The sequence below is a fragment of the Martes martes genome (assembly GCF_963455335.1).
Source record: "Martes martes genome assembly, chromosome: 11".
Taxonomy (NCBI): Eukaryota; Metazoa; Chordata; class Mammalia; order Carnivora; family Mustelidae; genus Martes; species Martes martes.
Window position 1 is genome coordinate 87,153,927 of NC_137899.1, and position 21,156 is coordinate 87,175,082.

Genomic DNA, 21,156 nt, shown 5'->3' on the forward strand with positions numbered 1-21,156 from the left:
GTTAATGTTGGTCTATCTTCCCAAATCCTTTCCCTCCCACAAATACAGGTTCAACTCAGCTATAGAACCTTAGGCATCCTTTCTTCTTTTTTTTTTTTTTTAGGCATCCTTTCTTCTGAGAGTCCAATAAATACAAATAGGCGTTAATTCTTTTTTTTTTTTTTTAAGATTTTATTTATTTGAGAGAGAGAGAAAGTGAGCTCAAGCAGGAGAGGGGCAGAGGGAGAGGAAGAAGCTGACTCCCCTCTGAGTAAAGAGCCCAACATGGGGCTGGATCTTAGGATTCTGAGATCATGTCCTGAGCCGAAGGCAGACGCTTAACTGACTAAGCCACCCAGGAGCTCCATGTTGTTGGTTATATTCTAATATATTTAAAATTTTATATGATTCCACTTATTCTTTTCTGGTATATGGACTGTGTTTCTTTAAAGCCGTAGTTATCATTACCTTGGGATCAAGATAGAAAAGTTAAATGTTATATGGAGTTTTGCATTCTTTTAGGTAACATTTGATGCTTTCTGAATTTAATTTGTGTGCAGAGCAGAATTTGGAGTATCTTCGGATTTGTTCTTTACAAATCCTTCTATTTCTATAATAAAACTATTAATAGCATCAGTTACCAAGATTTTTTCATATAATTTATTTTATCATTTCTATACCAGAGCCCTCTTATAACTGCTACCATGAGGTCGATCTTAGTCATCTTCAGAGAGATCATATTCATTGTAAATCTTTGAGAGAACTTTTTCTAGTCCAGTCTTATTGACATAGCAATCAAATATAATAGTTGAGGGTTTAGTTTGTGAGAAGGGGGTGTATGTGTTAGACATACCTGGATTTGAATCCTGACTTTACCACTGACTTTTTGATCATGAATGAGTTATAATGATGATAAAAATTGGGAAGAATAAGTTATTGGGAGAGTTAATGTATTTTGTATATAATGTATGTATTATTTATGTAATTGTATTTTTATGTGCAATATTACTATACTGTATATACTGATTGGTTTTGTTGAGAGAGTTTTATATAAGTCTAGAGACCTTTTTAATCCTTGGTTTGTGTTTTTGACAGACTCTCACAGTGGAAATAATTTAAAACAACTTGAAAAGTAGTGTTGAGGGGCAAAAAATAACTGACCCATAATCCCACATTTTAACTAACCAGTGTTATTTCAGTATATTTGCTTCATCTTTTATCTGTGTTGTCCTCACTGATATTTTAGAGAGGAAGGGAAACCATAAATGTATTTGTAAGATTTGTAGGAAAAAAAAATTTAGAGTTTTGCTGGTAAGGATTAGGTGGAGTTAGTAGTAAAGAATGACTTTCCCCAAGTAGAGTTTGAAGAACCTAGAAGTTTTATCTTTATAAAGCTGATGCCAGAGTAGTGAAACATAGTAGAAAGACCCAATCATTATTTTAAGTATTCATTTTAAGGATTTCCAGAGCAAGGGCTCTTAATCTGGTGAAGTTATATATAAAATTTTGTTTGTGTGTACATTTTTCTAGGAAGAGAATCTATGAATTCAGATCATCAAAAGGACTCTTAACTCAAAAAGTTAAGAAGACCTTCACTAGTGTAAAACTTCATTTCATCTTTGAAGTGGCTTGTATTTCAAAGCAATTATTGCTTCCCGGTATTTCGTGTATCTTGTTTTCTTAAAAATATAATGGTAGCTAAATTTTCTCCCCCCCCCTTTGTAGTTTTTTTCCATTTTGCTACAGCTCTAAAGGTAGAGTAACAATTTAGAAAAGTACTTGATGGTATAAATTTTACTATTTAATTTCAGAGGTTTTTGTCATCCTAAGTGAATTCTATCATTTATACCATGGTAGAGAAGAAATGTAGTATTTTGTCCTATTGCATGTGTTGGTCAGTTTTATTGAGTATAATCCCTATACCTGGCACCTCTCCACTTCAGTTCTTCAACTCTGGGTAAAATAAGGCAGATAGAAAGAAAGAAAAGGTATGTCTATTTTGTTTCAGTGTGGAAGTCTGTTTAGATGAAAATTTAAGTGTTCATTGTACCAGGCAGTTCTTTGTTGGGTAACTCTCATTGAATTTTGAGAATCTGTAGTGCCACCTTTTTTCCTCTCTCAGGAAAGGTAGTAAGACTCAGGCAAAATCCCAGTATTTGGTATCTACAAAAGAAATTAAAGGAGTGTTGCTTGTCACTTGGTAGAGCCCTTATATGAAAATCTGAAACTTTGACTGTTCTGTACTCATTATAAATAATGAAAGTGCTTGCTTTCTTGCTTCTTTCTTCCTTCCTTCCTTTTTTTTTTCCCCTCACGGTGCCATATATAGGTTTTCCTTAAATTCCTTAAAGAAACTTTTGAAGGAAATAGGTGAATATGGATTTTAGTTGTTAATTACAAACATATTCATTTGGCTGTTTCTTTAGCTACCAGTTAATTGCATCTTTTTTCTTCCGTATAGTTATCAGAAAGGAATTCTGGAAATACAGCCTTAATTAAGAATACAAAGAATAGGGGCACCTGGGTCACTCTGGGTCACTCTGTGGATTAAGCCTCTGCCTTTGGCTCAGGTCATGATCTCAGGGTCCTGGGATCGAACCCCACATTGGGCTCTCTGCTCAGCAGGGAGCCTGCTTCCCCCTCTCTTGCTCTACGTGCCTCTCTGCTTCTTTGTGATCTCTCTGTGAAATAAATAAATAAAATCTTTTTTAAAAAATACAAAGTATATTGAAAAAAAATACATATATATGATATATGATATATATTGAATTCAACCAAAGGATCAGTCTCTAGATTTATAATCATAGCTTTATGTAAAAATATAGTTCTGTTTATTTATTTTTTTTTTTTAAGATTTTTCTTTCTTTATTTGACAGACAGAGATCACAAGTAGACAGAGAGGCAGGCAAAGAGAGAGGGGGCGGGGCGCCTGGGTGGCTCAGTGGGTTAAAGCCTCTGCCTTCGGCTCAGGTCATGATCCCAGGGTCCTGCGATAGAGCCCCACATCGGGCTCTCTGCTCAGCGGGGAGCCTGCTTCCTCCTCTCTCTCTGCCTGCCTCTCTGTGATCTCCATCTGTCAAATAAGTAAATAAAATCTTAAAAAAAAAAAAAAAAAGAGGCGGGGGGTGGGGAAGCAGGCTCCCCGCTGTGCAGAGAGCCCGATGCGAGACTCGATCCCAGGACCCTGAGATCATGATCTGAGCCACCCAGGTGCCCCTATAGTTCTGTTTAAAAAGGGAGACAGATGAATCTAGTTGATAACCTGCTGGGTCATAAGAGTTCAGGGGAATGGCTGAAGAAGGTAAGGTTAAAGAATATGTAAAATAGCTTTCTCCTTCTAGTTCATTCCTCTCTTCAAAATTCTCATGTCAGTTTAAGGTCTTACCAAATGTATTTTCAGAAGGACTAAACTCTTGAATAAATGTCCTGACAGGGTTTCATTTTTATCTTGAATATAAATTTATGTTTCTTAAAACTTTTTTTCTATTTCATTTGTTTTTCTCTAGGCGTCTATATTAAACTAAGAATTAAGTTAACCTCCTTCACTATCCTTTTAACTCTTCTCCTACCTCTTCTTTTTGACACATAAATTTTGTTTAACGTTGGGCCCATGCTGTATGAGTGTATAATATTTGTATTCTATATTGTTTGGAGGTGGAAACATGGATTTAATTATGAAAATAGTGTGCCATCTTGTGGAGGATTATTCAGTCAGCACAGTCTGATTTACCCCTAAGAGTCAGAGTAGAAGGATAGATCTTACAGTTGGACTCATAAAATAAAAAGCCTGCTTTTTTGTGCTAAATGGTATCAAGACACTGATGTGTTAATATTTCTACCCTATTCTTAGTATATATGAGATGTGTATGTTAGTATTGCTGGTACCCAAAAGACTTGTGCTAAAGAATGTGGTTGAATTTTAGTTTTTGTGCCCTCAGAAATGACAGACTGACTGACTGGTTGATGACTGATTCATTTAGTCTCAGAATGAAATTGGTTTGACATTTTGAACATAGGCTATTAACTGGTCATTTCATTTCCAGTCCTTCTATTTTGCTGGCTTCTCCTTCTCAGGCAAGTCCTATGATGCTGCAGGTTCAGAGCTGGCCTTGTTACAGCTCTGCTTGGGATCTTCTGAAGCTACTCCATGTCTGTGGAGTTGATTTCAAAGCCTTTATATTGTCATTTAACCCCTTCCACAGTCTGGCCACTACCTGTCTTTTTAACCTCATTACTACCTGGTACTTTCTGTGTTCTTTTAAATTGAACAGTGCATTTACTCATCACAGAGTTTTAACCACTTTGCATGCATTATGTAATTTAATTCTCAGAGTAGCTTTTTGAGCTAGGTGCTGTGGTGTGCCATTTTGGACATGAGGAAACCAGGGGTTAAGGAAAGCAGTGGTGGTTATGCAGCTATGGTGGTAGAACTACAGTTCTATCAAGACTTTAGAGACCATGTGTTTTACAGCATTTCTCATGTGGGGCGCCTGGGTGGCTCAGCTGGTGAAGCGTCTGCCTTCAGCTTGATCATGATTCCAGAGTACTGGCATTGAGCCCCGTGTCAGCTCCTTGCTCAGCAAGAAGCCTGCTTCTCCCTCTCTCTCTACCCCTCTGCTCCTGTTCTCTCTCTCACTCATGCTCAGTCTCTCTCAAATAAAATCTTTTTAAAAAATTATAAATAAAACATTTCTCATGTATTTTTCTGTCTCTGTGCCTTTGTTATACTTTTTACCATGCTTGAAACTTTCTCTCTGTCTCCCATTCTGGCAAGAGAACCGCCTTCTCTCTCTCTCTCTCTCTTTTTTAAAGATTGGCTTATTTATTTAGAGAAAGATAAAGAACATACATGTGAGTAGGGGGAGGGGCAGAGGGAGAGAATCTCAAGCAGACTCCCCACTGAGCATGGAGCCCTTCGGGAGACTCCATCTCCTGACCTTGAGATCATGACCTGAGCCAAAATCAAGAGTCTGACACTTAACCAACTGAACTCCCCCAGGTGCCCCCAGAGCCACCTTCTGATGCATACATAGGTCAGATACCTCCTTTCTTGAGTCCCCGTAGGTATACTCTCTTCCCTCTTTTGAACTCAGATGGTGCTTTTTACCTTTCTTATGTCATTTAATCTGCCCTGCCTTGTGGTGATTTATGTACTTGTGTTACATTCTTGATTAGATTGTAAGCTCCTTGAGGATAGGGACTGTCTGCTTTCTTTTCTGTATAATACCTTGTCAGTTCAGACTAGCCCTGGGAAAACATTGACTGAACATTCCTCTGAGTGCCGGGGGAAATGGAGAGCCACAACAGCCTATGTGCCTTTAAGAAAAAAATACAGAAAAAGGGCTGCTGCTTGAAAAGGACTGTACTGCCCAGAGATGTACGTGAATTGTTACATAACCGATAAGCATGAGAATGGACCCTGTTGCAAATAATGTTTTCTTTTTTCTCTTTTCCTTACTTTTTTTCTTACTACAGTTCTCTCCAGTTATTTCTGTAATCTTTAAAAGTTTTTGATATCCTTTATGCATTAAATTATACTTTTGCTCATGTTTATTTCTAGATAATATTTCATCTCTGAGTGATTTAACTTAAATGATTAGATGATTTAATTAAAATTTTGTCATGCATTTTATTCAGGTATGTCAAAAGGTCCTGTTTCCATCTGATTCATTCAATTTTACTATTAAACTTCAACTGCGACTACAAAGCATTCAAAGACAAGAATGACATCTTGGATTAATTCCATTGGGATGCTTGCTCTCTGCCAGATTTTATTTTGCTCAGCTATCAATGAGGCTGTTGTGGAAATGTGGGTTTTCTTTGCTGTGAGAATTTATGCGTACAAAGAGACCTGCTTTTCAGAAAGAACATTGAGAACCCAGAGCCCAAGAGGAAGGGTTATTAAAGTTAATGAACCAGGGTAACCTTATCCAGAGGGTACCCAGAAACACTATAAAACAAAAGGTCAATTGCTATTGCTATTTTAGTTATATACCCTCCCTCTCCTGGCTTCAGAATTTAACAGGGTTAATTGCCATTACAGTGAGGCCTTGGCAAATAATTTTTAAGCTAGATGAAAATTCTTCAATTTTTTTTTTCCTGTAAAGCTTGAAGTGTCTGGTACTACTGCATGCCATTTGGGAAACAGAATGTTACTTAACTAATGGTAATGGATTATTTTACAGTTCTGAGATATGAAAGTTTTTTAACAGTTTCAAATAATTGCCATTATTTTACCTATGTACAGAGCCAGAGTTCTAGGTACTGAGTTAGTCATGGAATTGGATACAATAATTCTGTTTTTGTTGCGTCTGTGGCACTTAGTAACTACAGAGTATTTTTTTTTTATTTTTGTGCATGTTTTAGAGATAGAAATGCTGTCTGATAGCCTTCAGAATGTTTTAATGTAATTTACATCTGAAGAATACCACCACAACACTGAATTTTGTAAGCGAAAAAACTAAGACCCAGGGGGCTTATGTGGCCTGTATTTGATTTAATTACCCAGTTAGCACTAGAACTCAATCCTGTTCCAATGGTATGTTCTTACCCAGAGGCATTGTTTTGATTTCCATAGCTTCTGGGCATAGAATAGCACATTTCGGGAGCCTGGGTGGTTCAGTTGTGGGCCTGGGTGGTTCAGTTGCTAAGCGTCTGCCTTCAGCTCAGGTCATGATCCCTAGGTCCTGGGACCAAGCCCCTCATCAGGCTCACCGCTCAGCGGGAAGCCTGCTTCTCCCTCTCCCATTCCCCCTGCTTGTCTTCCTCCTTTTCTCACTGTCTCTCTCTCTCTCTGTCAAATAAATAAAATCTTAAAAAAAAAAAAAAAAAAGAATAGCACATTTCACTTAGAAAATTCACTTAGAGTTTGAAATAATATGACAAAAATCTCTTAGAAGACAGTCCAGCTCTATGAGTGGCAAGAATTTTCTTAATGATGTTACAGTATTTCTAAGTGCACTTTGAATTGTTGCTGTTCATGGTGGGACCTAACTTAGATGACAGTCTCCACATAAATAGGCCTAGGTAATGCTGATTAGGGTGTAGATAGCTTTACAATGTTCCTGTATGTCTACTTAACCTTTTTTTAAAGAGGGGCACATGGCTGGTCAGTTGGTAGAGCATATGACTCTTGATCTTGGAGTCATGACTTCAAACCCCATGTTGGGTATAGAGTTTACTTTAAAAAAAGAAAAAAAAGAGGGGTGCCTGGGTGGCTCAGTTGGTTAAGCATCTGACCTCGGCTCAGGTTATGATCTTAGGGTCTTGGGGTTGAACCCCACAGTGGGCTCCCTGCTCAGCAGGAAGTCTGCTTCTCCCTCTCCCTCTGCTCCTCCCCTCTGCCTGTGCTCTCTCTCTTTCTCAAATAAATAAAATCTTTTTAAAAAAAAGAAAGAAAAGGGAATGTTGTAACTTTAAAAAAAAATAATTGGTGGGCTTGTGTAACTAGTAGACATAAGACATTTCAGTGGGGGGGAAATATTTGAAGAAAGGAAAGGCACTATTATGAAGAAGGAGGTGGATGATAACCGTGTTATGTATAAAGCTTGTCACTATTCATGGGGCAAGAAATCAGTTTTGTTGCAGTGAAGCAGTCCATGGATATAATAGACATTTCAGAGTTAGAAGAAACCAAATTTTCAAGATACCTAGGATGACTTAAATGTTGACTTCTGAGGGGTTAAGCCTACCATATGTATTTGGAAAAGATTTCCCCAGTTTTCCATGGGAATGCCAAGGCTGTACATCACCTTATTCTTCAGGTGTCTAGCTTTAACTCAGAGCTAGTGTTAACCATTGTTTTTGATATTGCAATAGAGGGAAAACAGTTTTAATGTGAAGTTTTTTTCAGAAATAGTTAGATGTCTTTATGTTCTATTTTAGACCATATATTCCTTTGGAATCTTTCATTTTCTTTCTTTCTTTCTTTCTTTCTTTCTTTCTTTCTTTCTTTCTTTCTTTCTTAACCATCTGAAGCTGCATTGCTAAGAAGCTGCTAAATGTAAAATTTTTGTGGCCTAGCACAGAAACTCCTAGACTGGCAGCACATGCAGTTCACTCTGGATACTTGAAAAAATGCAGACTCTTCTTACCCACTGAAGACCTATGAAAGAATCTCGGGGAATGTCTCTTAGTTACTTGTATTTTTATAAATCTCTCAAAATAGTAGTCCTGCAGCAGCCTTTCCATATACCCGTGTATAGGAGATACTAGCCTAGGATATATTTTGAAATGTTACCCATTTACAAAATTCATTTTTAACCTTATTTAGATGTGCCTTAAATGATCTTAAAAAACAATGGCTACGTCTGGGTGCCTATACTTAAATTTTATCCTTAAGGGTTTTTTTATACATATTTTTCTAATTTTCATAGAGACCGTTTATTTGTTTGGTGGCTGGGATGGAACACAAGATCTTGCTGACTTCTGGGCGTACAGTGTGAAGGAGAACCAGTGGACATGTATCTCTAGAGACACTGAGAAAGAGGCAAGTTCTCAGACTTTTCATCCATCTGTATGACAGTAGGGGTATGGGTGTACCCTTCTTTTTCTGGATGATTTGTATTCTTTTCTGTATCCGTAGTAGAGGCAGAAGAATTTGTGGTAAACAAGTTTGGTTTAAGTATTCTTGAATTTCTCGCTTCTATAAGTGGTTCTTCAACTACTGGTACATGAATGAATCTATTTCATAGAGAAAATAGAAATGGGTAACAAATATAATGGTAGTTTTAAACTACTTTAGTCTGGAAATGCAATTGTATAATCTTTTTTTCTCATGTTCCTGTCACCTCTACTTTTATTCTGAGCGTTCATCTTAATTTTGATTTCCTCTGAAAAAAAAATGTGCTTTTAATGGCCTTACCTTTTCACTGTTTTGGTTCCTCACTATTCGACTATATATCAGTTTTCACAAATGATACATATTTTATTTTTGACTAAAATTGTGTTCACATGTGTGTCTGTCAATACATATATACATAAAGCATTTCCTTAGTGAATAAGGTGGCTTGGATTTATGGCTTTGGATTATGTAAGTGCATAATTATACACTACTATAAAGCAAATGTTAATACATTTATATTTTCTAAATCTTTATAGAATTTTTATTGTACCTTCCATCTAAGCTGCTTCAGATTACAAGATGAAAATAAATTTAACAAAGTAAATTTAACAAAATGAAAATGAAAAGTAGGGGAAAAGACCTGATTGAAAACCCACTGCTAATGTAGAATGACCATTTCAGAAAGATCACTGCTGTCTTTAATTGTAGGAAATTGGATTCTGCTTAGCATGTTCCAGTGATTAATTTGGGTACTTTTTATCTTTTCAAAGATATCTTAAATTCTATTTGTTATCCCTGTGAAAATATGTAAAAATGCCCTTTGTCTTTCAGTATTAAAGTACTGTTTTCTGAAGTGATTATTGGTATCTTCAACAAAAAGAGATCTAAAAAAAATCCTAACTTATTTCTTTTAAACTATTATAAATCTAAGTTGATTGCATCTATAATTCTTGCAGTAAGTCTAGAATTTAACCTGAAATCCTCCTCCTTCATTGAATATGTCTAATTATCGCATAAGTCCCAACATTTCTAGCACCCCGTATTGCATTTCAGATTCTTTTCTGCTCTACTCCTTTTGGCACCAATTCCAACACTGTGGTTTCTTTCTTAAACTTTTGCCTCCACTGTTAATCTGCTCTCTATTTTCTGTTCATTAAAAAACATACCTAGCCATGTGACACTTGCTTAAACCCTATGGTTAGCTTCGGTCCCTGTTTCACTTACTCTTACATTCCATCTATTCCAAGCACCCACCAAACCTCAGTAGTGTATAGCAGGCGGTGTTTATTTTCTTGAGGAGTCTACAGATTAGTGCGCCATTCTTTTGGTTTTGGCTCGACTCATTCATGTGTCCCAGAGTCAGCTGGCTGTCAGCTAGCCTAGGATAGCTTCAAGCGGGGATTACTTGGCTGTGTTCTACAGAGTTGCTCACCTTCCTGTTGGCGAGCTGGGGCTTGTTCTCACATCAGGGTCCAGAGCTGCAAGGAGAAAAGGTAGACATGAGCACTCCACTAAATTTGGTATTGTCTCATAGGCCAAAGGAAGTCATATGGGCAAGGCTAGAGTCAGTATATGGTGAGGGGCACTATCAAAGGGCATAGATACAGGAAAGTATGAATAACTAGCAGCAATAATCATAATGATAAGGCAGTTTATCAACCTTAGTTCTTTTGGCTTAGATTATAAATTCCAAATTTCTCATCATGATTTGGTCCCCGTTTACCTGTCTTGCCTCATCTCCTGAGTTTATGTGCCGGCCGCACCTTTAGTTGCTGGAATTCAACTTTCTCACCTGATGGTCCCTTGGCAATAATGTATTTTTCTGTTTGAAATTAATAGAGGGCCCCTCCTCCCATGCACCCAGCTCTTAGAAACACTTACTTATTCTTAAAACTCAGTTCAGACTTTGTTGGGGAAACCTTTCTTGACTTTGCCGCATAGAATCAGAAGCTTCCTTTGGTGTGCCCACTTAACCACTTACATTCCTTCAATGGGTAACTAAAATTATTAAAATGACTAAAATGATTATTTCTGTTCCCTGACTTAGACTCTGGGCATGAATTATGTTTATTTGTTAGTGAGCAAATAGGTGAGCTAAATTAAATGAAAAGCTAATGCTGGAGAAAAGCATGGGAAGATAAATACAGAATCAGGAGAGTAGCTATTTTGGCAAGAGAGAAGGGTAGTTTACAGGGGAACTCTAAGGTCATATTAATGTTCTACTTACGAAACGTGGTGTGGGTTTATTTTTATATCACTTACATATGTTACATATAAGTAATATTTGGAATGCAATTAATAATTATTTTAAAGTTGGGGTGCCTGGGTGGCTCAGTGGGTTAAACCTCTACCTTCAGCTCAGGTCATGATCTCAGGGTCCTGGTATCAAGCCCCGCATCGGGCTCTCTGCTCAGCAGGGAGCCTGCTTCCCCCTCTCTCTCTGCCTGCCTCTCTGCCTACTTGTGATCTCTCTCTGTCAAATAAATAAATAAAATCTTTTTTAAAAATAAATAAATAAATATTTTAAAGTAGTACTGGAAAAATATAGAAATTATTTTGATGAGAAGACTTTGTTTCTGTTATTTTGAAGTCCGTGGTGACTCAGTACTGGAGTTCAGATTCATTATTGTTTATTACTGCTTTCTTCCTATAGATGCCTAAAAACCTTTTGTTGATCTTTCTATGAAATATATGGTAATAGTGTATGGCTCTAGCATAAATATTCATTCCTTCCAAAATTGAACAGTTAATATTTCATATATCTCATTTTATTTTCTATACTAGTGAGTACAAGTTATTGTTTGATGATACCCCAGGGCCTGTGTTTCAAACCATGATATGCAATTAAGAAGCAGTATTAGTTTAATTCACTTTAATTTATTTAAATATGTATCTAAAAACACATTTAGGAGATTGATAGATAATAGAATGACTCAGCTCTTAAAGAGAATAATTACTTTAAATGTTTATATATATATATATATATACAAGTAAGTTTTTATAATTGTTTTAAACAAATATATTTTTCTTTAGTTTGCATTTTTATAAATTTCTTTAATGTCAGGTTTTATAGAGGACAGCTAGATTCTCCTCTCTGCTTCTGTGTTTAATCTCTTGTAACATGTTGTTTTCTGTGAAGTATATGAAGAAAATTGGACCTCACATGGTTACGTTTTTTTGGAAACGAGAGTATTTAATACCCTTTTCAGATATTTGCACATGGTCTATTTTGATCTCATATCCCAAATTGACAAGTGGTTCTTTCTTAAAGGTGATTGCATTATAGACTTTGAAACCATATCAGCTAATGTTTTATATTGTTACATTCAAATCCATTGTTCTATCTTGCTTTTTGAATGGGTCTTTTACCCATGCATGTTTTTTTTAACCCATGTGTTGGTCACTTGAAAACTACTGGTTTCCTGAGTTCTGCATATCTTCCAAATGTCGACATTTTATATACACTATCAAAGACCCTATATTTGTTAATATTACTATCAGTTTCATTAGAAGAGTCTTCTAAGAGTTGGGAAGGTGTCAAAATCACAATAGCAGGTCGCAGTTTTAAAAATCCTAATTTTTGCTTAAAAACAAATTTAAAATTTTAAAATTTGCTTTTATCATTGGCAACAAATTTTGTCAGTTGTTTTCCTTCAAAATGACATACTAACTTCATTCATTTTTCAGAGAATGTCTGTCATAACCATTATGTCTGAATAACTGCACTTGGATTGTTGGTTTTCTTTCACATAAATATAGTGTTCCATGGAAAAAGCAGCTAGGTCAGCATGAACTCAGTCACATAGGTGCATTTCCTTGAAATAACAACCATACATCAAGTAGCACTGTTTTATATAAAGTTTTCTAAATCTCTTTAATGTTCAGCTTAATAGAAGGCAGCTGGATTTATATCTGCTTCTGTATCCAATCTGTTATTATATCAAAAGTCATGTTACCTCTGGAAAATTTCGTGTACACCCATAAGAGAATAAGAATGGAAAGACAAATTTTTAGTGGTATTATTTTTTTTTTAAAAACCTGACTCTGTGGACTCCCCTGAGTGTCTTGGAGATCCCAGACTCCCCCTGAGAACTGCTACTTTAATTTAATCCACAGACCCGTTTTAGCTATAGACACTTACCCATGTAATACCTCAGTAATGTCCTTTATAGGTGTCCCACTGTCACTCCCAGCCTCCATCCCTTTATCATACATTGATAAAACTACTATAGCTTTTCCCAGAGTGATTGTACCATTTTATATTCCTACTAGAAATGTATGAGAGGGGGCACCTGGGTGGCTCAGTGGGTTAAAGCCTCTGCCTTCGGCTCAGGTCATGATCCCAGGGTCCTGGGATCGAGCCCCGCGTCGGGCTCTCTGCTCAGCAGGGAGAGTGCTTCCCTCCCTCCCTCCCTCTGTCTCTCTCTCTCTGCCTGCCTCTCTGCCTACTTGTGATCTCTCTCTCTGTGTCAAACAAATAAATAAAATCTTTAAAAAAAAATTAAAAAAAAAAAAAAAGAAATGTATGAGAGTTTTTTCTCCCTGTCTTGTTCCCTGTTGAATTGTTTTAGCACCTTTGTCAAAAACCAACTGATCATGTAAGTTATGTCTCTTTTGGAATACCCTATCCTGCTCCGTTATCTTTTGGTCTGTTCATATATCACTGTGACATTCCTTGAGGTCAGGTGATGTAAGACCTCTTTATTCTTCTTCTCAAAAATGCGTTCTTTCTTCTACTTATTATTATTTCTTTTCAAAAATTATAAATTTTAGAATCATACTGTCAATTTGTAAAACTGTTGGGATTATAATTGGGAATGTCTTAAATCTGTAAATCAATTTGGAGAGAGTTGATGTCTCAATAATACTGTCTTCTAATCCATGAATATGGTTAAATCTCCATTTATTTCAGTCTTCATTCCTTGTCAGTAGTCTTGGAGTTTTTAGATAGAGGGTTTTAGATATTTTTATTAAATTAGTCCTAGTATATTTTGTTTTTTCATGCTATTTCAAGTGGAGCTTAAAAATGGGGTGCCTGTGGGGTGCCAGGGTGGCTCAGTGGGTTAAGCCTCTACCTTCAGCTCAGGTCATGATCCCAGGGTCCTGGGATCGAGCCCCGCCTCTGGCTCTCTGCTCAGTGGGTAGCCTGCTTCCCCTTCTCTCTCTTTGCCTGCCTCTCTGCCTACTTGTGATCTCTGTCTGTCAAGTAAATATATAAAATCTTTAAAAAAAAAAATGGGTGCCTGAATGGCTCATTCAGTTAAGTATTGAACTCTTGATTTGGGCTCAGGTCAAAACCTCAGAGTCATGAGATGAAGTCCTGCATCAGGTTCTGTGCTAGGCGTGGTGCCTGCTTAAGATTCTCTCTCTCCCTCTGCCCCACCCAAAAAAGTTATCTTCTCTTTACTTATTACCAATATAGAGAAGTAAATTGGATTTTTAATATTGCTTTCATATCATGACACTTTTCTAAATTTACGTACTATTTCTAGTTGTTTCTTTGTTGATTTCTGAGGATGTTTTCAACAAACAGTCATGTCTTCCGTGAATAGAGAAAATTTTATGTCTTCCTTTCACTCTTTTTTTCTGTTATAAACTTTTATTTTTTAATGCCTTATTGTGCTGACCTGGACTTCTATTACAGTGTTAATTAGAAGTGGTGGGGGTGCCTGGGTGATTCAGTCAATTAAGCTTCCAACTCTTGATTTCATCTCAGGTCATGATCTCAGGGTTGTGAGATTGAGCCCTGAGTTAGGCTCCGTGCTCAGAGGGGAGTCCGCTTGAGATTCTCTCTCTCCCTCTGCCCCTCCCCCCATTTGTGCTTGTGCATTTGCATGCTCTTCATCAAATAAATAAATTTTTTAAAAAAGAAGTGAAAATACACATCTTATCTTGTTACAGATCCTAGCAAGAAAGCATTGGGAACAGGGCACCTGAATGGCTCAGTAGGTTAAAGCCTCTGCCTTCGGTTCAGTCATGATCCCAGGGTCCTGGAATCGAGCCCCACATTGGGCTCTGCTCAGCAGGGAGCCTGCTTCCTCCTCTCTCTCTGTGCCTGCCTCTCTGCCTGCTTGTGATCTCTGTCAAATAAATAAATAAAATCTTAAGAAAAAAAAAAGCATTGGGTATTTCACCATAAATGAAAAATTAGATTTAGGATTTTTATACATTCTTAACTAGATTGAGGACATTCCTTTTTATTCCTCCTTTGCTGTGAGTTTCCTCATGAATATGTGTTGAATTTTATCCCATGCTTTTTCTATATAAATAAGATCGTATTCTTTTCCTTTCTTTTAATGTGGCAAATTACCTTGATCAGTTTTCAAATATAAAATTAACTTTGGGGGCACCTGGGTGGCTCAGTGGGTTAAAGCCTCTGCCTTCAGCTCAGGTCATGATCCCAGGGTCCTGGGATCGAGTCCCGCATCGGGCTCTCTGCTCAGCAGGGAGCCTGCTTCCTCTTCTCTCTGCCTGCCTCTCCACCTACTTGTGATCTCTGTCTGTCAAATAAATAAATAAAATCTTTAAAAAAAAAATTAACTTTGTATTCCTGAGATAAACCCCCTTTAGTTAAGAAATACCTTTTTATATATATTGCATTTTATTTAATATTTTGTTAAAGATTAGTTCTGTGTCTGTTCATGAAGTATACTGGTTGCTGATTGCTTGTAAATTATTTTTCCTCCTTTGTGGTATTATTGTTAATTGGCTTCAGTGTTCTATTGTCCTCATAAAGTAGGTTAGGAATACTATTTCTTCCTTTTGTGTCTTGATAAAATTTACCATTTTTCTAGGACTGGCATTTTCTTTGTGGGAAGAAAATTTTAAATTATTAATTCAATTTTTCAATAGAGTGACTTCAGATTTTTCTCTCTCACCTTGTCTCAGTTTTAGTAAATTTATAATTTTTCAAGGAATCCACATTGTCAGATTTTACATGTTTTTCACAATAGTCCTTTTTTTCTTTCTAACTTCTAGTGAGCCTATAAGTGATGTTCCTGCTTTCATTTCTCATATTTAGCAATTTGTGTTTTTTCTTCCTTTTTAAAAAAAAATCTGTCTTGCTAATGGTTTACAATTCTATTAATTTTTCAGAAAACCAGCTTTGTTAATTATCTCAATTTTTTTCTCTGTTTTCTATTCTTTTGGTTCCTATTCTTCATTTCCTTTTTTCTTCTTAGGGTATAATTTGCTCATCATTTTAATAGCACTTCTGCTAAATTCAGCTGAAGTAAGAAGTTCTGTTACCTCCCCTGTTAAATTTCAAATTTCACATTTTAGAATATATGGCATAGATTTATTATATATTATCCTATCTTTGTTTTTGATATTAATTGTGGCGGACATTCTTTCAAAAAATAGTATTTCTATCTTATCTGCTGGAAAGTTTCCTTGACAAAAATCTTTAAAGATAAGTTTTAAAATTGTAATTAGTATGAATACTAAAGTACAGATACAAATCAATTTGACATCTGGATTGATAACACTAATGTCAAATTATTCTTCCTGCCTAATATATTTATTCATTTAATCTAAATAACAGTGCTAGAGTACACTTTTCATAATACTGCCTTTTTAATTTTCTGTTCTGCTCTAGAAACCCGTGGTAGCTCTTTATTGCCTGCAAGATTACATCCAGTCTCCTCTGTCAGTCATTGAGCAGGTTTCTCTTTCTGCCTTACTCAACTTTCTGCAGTAGAAAGTCTTCATTTCGGTCATAAGCCCCATTGGATTAAGTCAATTTTTGCTTTTGTTTCTCTTATCTTGTGAAAAAAACAGTCTGGAATAGTGGAAAGAACATAGTTTTTGGTTCTAGTTACCCTGGGCTTAGATTTTCTGCCTTACTTCCTAGTTTTATTACTATGGACAGATTACTTGGACTCTAAAATGGTAATATTTCCGTATGGAGTTGTTATGTGGATTGAATGAAATATACATACGCATACAGTGTAATAATATGGATAGAATTTAGGAGATACTTAACAAATACTCTCTTTTCCGCATTTCAGCTAATCAGATCCTGCCCAATTGAAGTTCTTTTTTTCCCTCATAAACTCTATTTTTAGTTTATGCTTAACTACGGTATTTTTTTTTTAACCTTTTATTCAGTCCAGGGATGTAAGTGATCTCAAATAATAAATTTTTGTTGATAATATAGTGTTCTTTATACTATTCCTTCATTGTGTTATTTATTTACTCAGGAGTGTCGGTTTTATGTAAGTAAAGGGTAGACAAAGAAATCAAATTTGGCATTTTTATTCTGGCGCTGTCACTAGTTTACTAGCTTTCAGGAGGACACTTTCCCTCTTTGGGTTATGTTTCCTCATCTTTAAAAGGAGATAATTGAACTAGAGATTTTATTAAGGTTCCTTCCAGTTATGAAATGCAGCAGTTCTATATATTCTTGGAGTATCTGTTTTGTGCTAGATTCTGATGAGAAATTCTAGTGAGAAATATTTTTTTTTAAGATTTTTTATTTATTTATTTGACAGACAAGAGATCACAAGTAGGCAGAGAGGCGGGCAGAGAGAGAGGAGGAAGCAGGCTCTCTGCTGAGCAGAGAGCCCAATGCGGGGCTCGATCCCAGGACCCCGGGACCATGACCTGAGCCGAAGGCAGAGGCTTCAATCCACTGAGCCACCCAGGCGCCCCTCTAATGAGAAATATTTTTAAAGACGAATTGTGTCTTTAGCTTGACATGTACTAGAGAATCAAGCTCTGTGTACGAATGACTACAATGCAGTGGGTATATAATAGAAGCCATGTAAGTGTTCTAAAGAGAGTGCCATAAGGTAAACAATAGTTCATCTCTTCTTTTCTGGTAGATTTTAAGCATTTCTGTGGTAAGATTTAAACCTTGTGTTGGACTTCTATTGCAGACCTTTTAATGAAAGTCGAAAAAAGGGATTTAATTTTATTTTCCTGTTATTCTTTGAATTTTTTTTCTTCTTTCTTTGTTCTCCACAGAATGGTCCTAGTGCCAGATCATGTCATAAAATGTGCATTGACATTCAACGAAGGCAAATCTACACATTGGGGCGTTATTTGGATTCCTCCGTGAGGAACAGCAAATCTCTGAAAAGTGACTTCTATCGTTATGACATTGACACAAACACATGGATGTTACTCAGCGAGGACACTGCTGCTGATGGAGGGCCGAAATTGGTGTTTGATCATCAGGTTTGGTGCACAGATAAATATATGGTGGAATTAATTAGTGCTCAGTAACTCTTCTTCTTAGAGTCTATTTTACATGTTATGCTGCATTGTCTATTGGTAATTTCCTACAAATACCTAATACAGACAATAAAAATAACTCTTATTTCAGTAGGTATAAAGTTAACTTTAATATTTTTTTTCTCGTATTTGGTGCATTGTAAAATACCAACATCTTAGAACAACAAGCATTAATTTATAAAAATTTATAGAGTAGATGGAGAGTACATATTAGGAAAAACTATTTTATGATAAATGGTCATAACTCAACAGTAACAACTTACACTCTTAAAACTTTTTACTCTACATTCCTGGGAGAAATTTAAAGTTACTCTATTTGAGAATTTGAAATCTAGAGCTTCCAATTTGAGTGAAATATTTTTACTTTGTATATAATCATAAATTCGTTATATAAAGCAGATAGGAATGTGACATACACTAGGTGAAGTTAAGTTTAAACTGAACACCAAGAGAAATCACATAATGGTGCTATAGACAAGAAGACTACACATAGCAATTTATATGCCATTTTAATATTAATGCACATGTAGTTTTCATCATCCCCATAGATGTCATTGTCATTGTTACGGGTCTTTGAATGTTTAGTCCACATCAGTTTAGTATAGGTCAGTACACAAAACAGTAACCACTGAATTCTGCAGGCAGTTTTACTTGGCTCAGCCCATATCCAGAAGTTTTTTTTATAGTATGGGGGAGAAAAAGACTTAAAAAAAAAAATCTGTAAAACTGTATTGATGAACATAGCATTCATTATCTAGTACTTGAGAAATGGTAAGTGATACTAGGATAATTACAGAATCTAGCTTGGGCCTACGAATTAAAATACTGGTCTTTTTTAAAATTTATTGTTTCTTTGGAGATTTTTGTTAATTCTTTGCTTTTAAACTATACTACTGACATATTTATATTAACAAGTAGTTGTTACAGGAAGATGATAAGGAAAAGAGGATTGAGTTTTATGCCTATGAAGTGAGTGGTAGATGGAAAATCAAAAACATTAGTCTTCAAAGTATTCCTCAGATTGAATTAGAACTCCTTCTAGCTCTCCATAACTGAGCTTTGGACTTTCCTGCTGACATCCTCATTGTTGTTCATGTGGAAAATAATAACTTCAAAAAATGTTAGGCTGGTTCTGATCTTTTTTTTTTTTTTTTTAATAGAACATCAGCAGATAACACTGTTAGGGAAACCATTTATTTTCTTCCACCTGGTTAGAAATTTCTTTTACAAAAGATGCTTATGTCTTTATTTTTACAGATTGAAAAAAGAATACCTTAGGGGTGGCTTGAGTATAGCACATTTATTGTCCTTGTCTGTGACCTTTGTTTGTCTTGACTTTGATAAAATAGAATGTTCCTTGGAAGCTAGGTTCTGTTACATGATGCTTGATTTTCATCTGATTAGATGTAATAGAAGAACAGTGGGGGTGAAGAAACCAGGATATCAACAATTAATACAATCTTTATAAGCCCCCATTTTCTATTCTAGTTCATATAAATAAAGCTACTCCAAAAATTACTTAGGGTCATTCATGACACATTAAGACTTGACAGTTACCATTCAAATTTGAGAAGAATGTTGAGAAAGCTAGAGGCATGAAGATGTGTTTAAAAGTTATTTTGCCATTTAAAATTTTAATGTACTAAAAAAATTAAAGACTTATAGATTTATTAAGATAGTTCTGAAGTTTTCCATGTTGCTTTGTATGATTTTCTGTGACAAGGAAAACCAAACAAAAAGATTAAAAAAAAAACCCCATAAGTCACATTATTCAGTAAAACCAGAAACCAGAGAAACCCACAATTCCCAATTCCTTTTAAGTTTACCCAGAAACAACTGAAATACCCAGAGCTAGTTTTGAAGCCCACACAGTGTAGTAGGGCAGAACTCAAGGCATGAAATAGAAGCCCCCTAAACCAGATGAAGTTCATAGTTAGAGAAGACATGACTTCACAGAAGTACCATATTTTGAAGAAGCCATTTAATTGAGTAGCAATAGGAGACATCCTTGAGCAAGAGCATCACCCTTATATAGAAACCTTCTGTTATCTGGTCCAGGGAGATTAAACTCATTTAAATATGAAAAACTAGAAAGTGATAAACACCAAATCTTTAGATACGTACTCTAAAGAAAAACAGTAAAAAGAAAAAGAACAGTAAAAAGAAAAAGAAAAGCAAACCTTTTCTTCATCCAGCAGCAGGTGAGAAATTATATTCCAGTATTCTAACATGAATTAAATGGCTTAATGAAGCTTGAAAGCATAAATTCAAGAATGCAGATGAGATGGCCAAGTAACAGGTATAGGTGAAACTTGACCTGATAAAATTCAGGAATGGAACTAAAGAAAAACATATTACCACTTTCAGAAATGAAGGTAATCTACAAGGAGTATAAAGAGTAAGTAAGGGTCATGTAGCATAGAAATAAGAAGAGCAGATAAAGAGAACAGAAATAAAGATGTAGAAAGGATTAGCCAGAAAATTATAGCAAATACAGTCAGAAGAGAACCAACGTACACATAATTGGAGACATTAAGGAAGAAAACCAAAACAGTGGAGCAGAACAAATATTTATAAATAAAATTCAAGACTACTTATGTATCAAAAGGGCATGCTATTTAAAAAAGGGGGAGCATACTATATTAAGGGAAAATCGACCAAGTGGGGACATATAATAGTAATTAATACTGAACTTCAAAGATAAAGATGCATTTTTGGGCAACTAGGCAAAATTATCAAGTCACCTATAAGAGAAATAAAATGAGTCTGGTTTCAGATTCCTCTACAGCTACATTCAATGCTAAGAGAGACAATAGAGCAACATCGAGAAGGTATTCAAGACAAGACAGTGTGAGTCAAGAGTTTTATATCTACCTGAATTATCCTTCAAGGAGAAACACTTTTTGAGGAAATTACTAGAAAATAGAATACAAGCTAGCCAAGAAGTGACTGGAGAAACTTCAGTCAAAGAATTGGAGATCTCAGCTCATTGACGTTCTCCCTGTCTTCTTACCCCATAGACTCTGAAATGCAAAAGAATACATTAATAGTAATGTTGAAAACAAGAAAGAATGTCCTTGGGGAGAATTCCTGTAAGGTAGACAGCAAATAGGTTCAGATCCAAACGGAAGAAACCAGAGTCCTTAAGATTGCAGCAACTAGAGTCAAAGTTTATTTAAAAAAAAAAAAAAAAATGGCACCATTGTGGCTCAGTCGTTAAGAGTCTGCCTTTGGCTCAGGTCATGTTCTGGGTTCCAGCCCCATATCGCGCTCCCTACTCAGCCGAGAGCCTGCTTCTTCCCTCTCCAGCTCACGCTGCTTGTGTTCCCTCTCTCGCTCACTCTGTCATAAATAAATAAAATCTTTTAAAAATTAAA

The 21,156-nt window shown here is 35.9% G+C and overlaps 1 protein-coding gene across 2 annotated transcripts in view; it reads left to right on the top strand.

Annotated features, from left to right (window-relative positions):
- MKLN1 (muskelin 1) overlaps positions 1–21,156 on the top strand; it is a 182,181-nt gene that overhangs the window by 99,512 nt on the left and 61,513 nt on the right. For both annotated transcript variants that reach the window (XM_080818012.1, XM_080818013.1), the window contains exons 9-10: positions 8,355–8,467; positions 17,510–17,722. In XM_080818012.1, the coding sequence (XP_080674138.1) occupies positions 8,355–8,467; positions 17,510–17,722 (326 nt within the window). The remainder of the gene's footprint in view (positions 1–8,354; positions 8,468–17,509; positions 17,723–21,156) is intronic.